The following is a 5000-nucleotide window of genomic DNA, read 5'->3' as shown; positions in this document are numbered from 1 at the left end:
ACCTAGTTTTTCTTTCACTATATTGCCTGTACTTGCATGATAAATAAAGCAAGCCTACTTCACAGGCAAAAAAGATCAGAAAAAAAATTCTTAAAACAAGTTTTATACTCTTACTGTTTCCATAAGTAGCCTTTCTCCAAAATGCACAGCAAAATGCACAGTAAAAGTAGGGTGTAAAAAAATGCGTGTATCTCACAAGTTTCTGAAGATTACTGTGTTAACTCTCAAGAAACTTGCAGCATACTCCCAAGTTACCATGTAATCACATTGAAATTACATTACACTGGACTTTCTTCTCCCACACTGCATACTGCTGTTACATTTAAAGTTCCTCAGGGCAAGGACTATGTCTGTATCTATTTTGTAAGGTGTTATGCAAACATATGGTGTTGTAATAACTAATAAATAATCATGAGTTTGCAGTAGCCGCAGACTTGGTCTGGGAGATATTTTATACCTGTACTCTTGCTTAGTCTTGTGTTATCCACATCCACCTGTGAGCATGCACAGTTGAGCATATGTGCTGGTGTGCACTGGTGATAGGGTAATGATGCCAAGGTAAAATCTGTCTTCAGACCTTTTTCTGGCAATTTTGTACCCAATTAACTGAAAATATTAAACCATTACATTAACAGGCCACGCACTATCATGCCTGTGTAATTGAAGGAGTAAAATTCTTCTGAATCAGAATTTCAGAAAACAAGTGAATGGTATGTTCTGAGCAATTAGCTGCTTTTTAAACTGATTGTGCATTTTTGCATCAATGGGAGGATGAAGTCAGTTCCTTTGAAAAGAAATAAATTATAGGTTTTATGACTCACATAAAGGAAATGTGTCCTTGGTGATGCTTGAACTTAGCATAAACTACCTAGCAAGTTACAGGTATATTCTTAAAGAATTTTATATTAAAAGAATGAACAAAACCTTTCACAATTACTTATGTCTCTTCCTCAGACATGCCTGTTTCCAGAACAGCAGAACATTTTGCTCACCTGAAAACTATCATAGGGTCCTAAACATATGAAGTTGTGATTTAAAGGACACAGATGTTAATAGAAGTGGTATAGTCAGTCTGTTTTTCCACTATTTCTGACAAATACATTTTCCCCATAGATTAACAATCAAATGACTGCACAGTTCTCTGATTAATTCTGCTAGGAAAAAAAAAGAAAAAGGAGAAAATACTTTTCCTCCATGGTATAGATTAACTTAGTTCTTATAACTGTGAGACCATCACCCCTCATGCCTACTGTGGAAATAGCCAGTAAATCCATATTCAAAGGCAGAACTCCTTTGCTCCCATTTCTTCTTTAACCTGATCCTTATGTTTTCTTCTCCATGGAGCAGAAAGCCCACTATTAAAGCTCCAGAAGGGACTTCTTGATCCTGAAAGAGAGAAAGAAGAAAACAGACACATTGTCCTTAAAAAAAAAAAAAAAAAAAAAAAAAACCATTAATTGATCTTTGCAAATTTTTGCTCAGTTGAAATGTCTGGGGGACAACCACTTGGGTCTGGGCTAAACTTCAGTGTCAGGCAGCTGCTCACTGAGGTCCTCTTTCCCTGATGCCGAGTGTGTTTTTGTTTTGCTAAGCTCACATGTGTAGCGCGAACCTTTCCCAGGAAGTTTGCTGTTAATAAGGTGTATAGTTGGTCCTTCTCCTGCCTCTTCATAGACTTTTCTTCATACTGGGAGGGGACAGTCACTTCCATCAAGTAGACTTCCAGAGTCTACTTCTAGAAACCACATTGAAATTTGGCTGTTCCCCTGCAGGTCTGTTTTTGGGGATGGGTAATGGATTTCTCTTGTTGCTTAATGATTAAAGAGCAGATAGAGAAATCTTAACAAAGTCTACATTAATTCTCAGTGGTTCAAGCAGCCTAAAAGCAATTCTGTCTTTCAGAGACTCATTTGTAAGGTGATTGTCTTCATCTGCATCAGCAACAGGGAATGGAAATCATTTCAGTTGTTGTAACAAATATTCATAACTGGTCACATTGGCCCTTAGATGGGATATGTGACCTGTGAGATATAAACTGGGTATTTGAAAGTCCTCACTGGGAAAATTTGTAGAACTAAATGAAATAATCTGTTTAGTTGTTGTGTATTGTTGTCTGTATGGCATGTTCTGACTAGGTCTTTCTGCACAGCTCCCCTTGGAACTAATGTAAGCCATATGTGCAGGAGAGAAAAATGTACTCAAAGTTACTTTCCTCATATTAACACTGTCTTACTTCCTTGTCTAGGCACCTTAACAATGAACATGCATTGGATGACAGAAGCACTGCTCAGTGTCGGGTGCAAATGCAAGTGGTTCAGCAGTTAGAAATACAGGTTTGTTATATGGATACATTATGCTATTACTTATTTACTGTTTACCTAAACTAAATTGAAAACACTTGCCTTAGTGACTCTAGCTTAAAGACATATGTTTCGTACATTAAATTTGTTGATATTCATGAATAAGTGAGGATTTTTTACTTAAAGATTTTTCACATCATAAATTATGCAATAATTATCTAACATCAAGATTGTCTACAGTATTTTGCTTGAACTAAGACTCTGATGCTATTAGTCATGAACGAAAAATGCAGTCCCTGGAGCAAAGACTGGATCCAAGCCATCTTCACTTTTTAAAATGCTGGGTCAGAGCCCCTCTTCCTTCTTCCCCTTCTGACCCAGTGCTTGTCTGTGCTGTTCTGTGGGATAAAAGAGTAGCAGAGCATATCTCCACCCAAAATGACTCCCAGTCTGATAGGGGGCATTCATTTTTTTGCAAGCAAGAAGGTGTAATGTCAGACCCACTCAGGAAGGTCCCTAGGGAGTGCCGTGCCTCAGACCGCAGGCCTGCAGTGCCCTGTGCATGCTCTAACCATTAGAGGTCACTGCGTGTATGTGAATGCTCCCTTCTGCTTATGCAGGGAGTGGTGGGCACCCCTGGGGTCTGCAGGATTGTGACAACACCTACAGGCTGCTGAGGTTGGGCACAAGCCCCAGGGGTGACCGTGCAGGGCACTTGGCCCACGCTGTCTCCTGCTGCCCACACAGCAGTCATGGGTGGGTATGTCTCAGCAGTCCCAGGCCCTCTTGGCACTGCTCAGAGGATCTCAAGGGATGCAGCAAGAGACCAAGATTATTGTCCCTGTTTCTTGCCATATGTAGAGAAAGAAGGATAACAACTCTCACCTTTCTCACCTTTTCAGGATATTGTCTCACAAGTTCTCTTTCACGTAAGAATACTTCTTCCAGTGGAGGCTTTTTTGTATCTTTTTTACTTTAATGCTGGAAATCCAAAACAATGAGAGGAGCATACAATAATGTAATTTGTTGTCATTTCCCTTAAAATGAATTATTTTTAAACCCGGGTAAAGCTGCTATTTCTTTCATGTTATTTACATGATAGTGTTGACTTCATTTGTATGCTTGTTAGGAATTCATGTCATGGCAAATACTATGTCAATAAAACATCACACATATAGAATGAAGCTACACATATTTTGAAGAAGAAACCTTTTTCACACCCCTGGCCTCAAATGTTCTTTAATAGAATACACACTAGATCATATTAAATATCTGCAGTACTAAAGATAGTTCCCTCTTTTAAAACTACTTGCAAGTTCTCCAGTCCTTTGTCCAGTCTCAGTCTAGGAGTGTAAGAGCAAGAACTCTCTGGAAAATGATAGCATTAAACACCAAATTTAATTCTTATTGTAAATAATGTTGAAATCATGTTTTAGGTAGCCAGAGCCAAATCACTAGAGTAAAATTTTGAACATTTCTTCTTGTAAGCTAGTTTGTGAAAAAAAATAAAATCTTTTCCGTTGTAAAATACATTTTCCTCTTTTATATCCTGCTATTTTTATCAACAAGTTGCAGATTTCAAGCACTTCCTCCTGTTTAATTTTTTAATTTTAATTTGGTACCTTGTTTGAATCTGAAACGATAATTATTTACATAATATATGATCAGAAAATGGTATCAGTTAGGAAAAAGTAGGTTTGTCACATAATGTTTTCTGAAGGCAGCATAAGGGCTTGATAGGAATTGTTTACCATTTACAAAGGCTGGGCTGTAATCTAACAGTTGAAGTGAAGATTTAGCTTGCAGTGTGACCAATTATGCCATTTTTTGCTTTGTCTGACTGCTAGCGAAGTAGGGTCCATCAGTTGTAATGAGACCCAGTGCAGTGTCGCTGCCGACTCGATGGCAGAGTTCAGTGTTTCACACTGCCTGGGCTCTGTCACTCTATTGAATTAGATTGATGATGGCAGATTGCAGGGGGCACTAACTGGACCTCAGTGGGAAAGGATGAAGTGTGTAGTCAATCCTGGCAGGCACTGTGCTTTGAGGACCCTTCACCCCTTCACAGCTGTTGGCACTAGTCCATTGCTAACAGTGTCCACAGGACTTTAAAGAGACACTATGGGCCTTCTAATTTATGGTCTTAGTAACTTGTTACTGTCGAGGCAACTGTGACCTCAATTCTCTTATTGACAAAAAGATGAAGTGCTATTTGTTTTCTCTGACCTTTTAACATATGAAAGGCTATAAAAGTTTTTGTTGGTTTTTTTTTCCTTCCTTTCTTTCTTTCTATGCCCAAAGTTGCATTTCCTCTTAGATAAGTTTCTACTGACACAGACTTTTATATGCAGGAATCATTACACCAAGACAAGCTCAATGATAAGATATATCACTGCAGTGAAATAGCTGTATCAGTCATTTCTAAAATGCTTCTGATCCCACTCTTTCTTAACAGCTTTCTAAAGAACGCGAACGTCTTCAAGCAATGATGACCCACTTGCACATGCGACCCTCGGAGCCCAAGCCATCTCCAAAACCTGTAAGTGCATATTGCTTTATAAACAGTAAATAGGTCTACGAATGTAGCAGGCTAAGAAAATGAACAATTTAGTGACAGTTGGAAAACAATGAGTGTGATGAAAAATATGGCAATAAAATGAAGGTAAAATGCAATATCTTGTCAAATTGTATGTTTCTTTA

At 38.4% G+C, this 5000-nt stretch overlaps 1 protein-coding gene across 6 annotated transcripts in view; it reads left to right on the top strand.

Annotated features, from left to right (window-relative positions):
* Positions 1-5000, top strand: part of FOXP2 (forkhead box P2) — a 398888-nt gene that overhangs the window by 357047 nt on the left and 36841 nt on the right. For all 6 annotated transcript variants that reach the window (XM_054272498.1, XM_054272517.1, XM_054272526.1 and 3 more), the window contains 2 exons: positions 2246-2333; positions 4756-4839. In XM_054272498.1, coding sequence (XP_054128473.1) covers positions 2246-2333; positions 4756-4839 — 172 coding nt within the window. The remainder of the gene's footprint in view (positions 1-2245; positions 2334-4755; positions 4840-5000) is intronic.

The sequence above is a fragment of the Melozone crissalis genome, unplaced genomic scaffold (assembly GCF_028551555.1).
Source record: "Melozone crissalis strain CALT ecotype California unplaced genomic scaffold, PUWL_Pcris_2 ptg000004l_1, whole genome shotgun sequence".
Taxonomy (NCBI): domain Eukaryota; kingdom Metazoa; phylum Chordata; class Aves; order Passeriformes; family Passerellidae; genus Melozone; species Melozone crissalis.
Note: the sequence above shows the minus strand (reverse complement) of the source record. Positions and strands in the feature narration are given on the sequence as shown.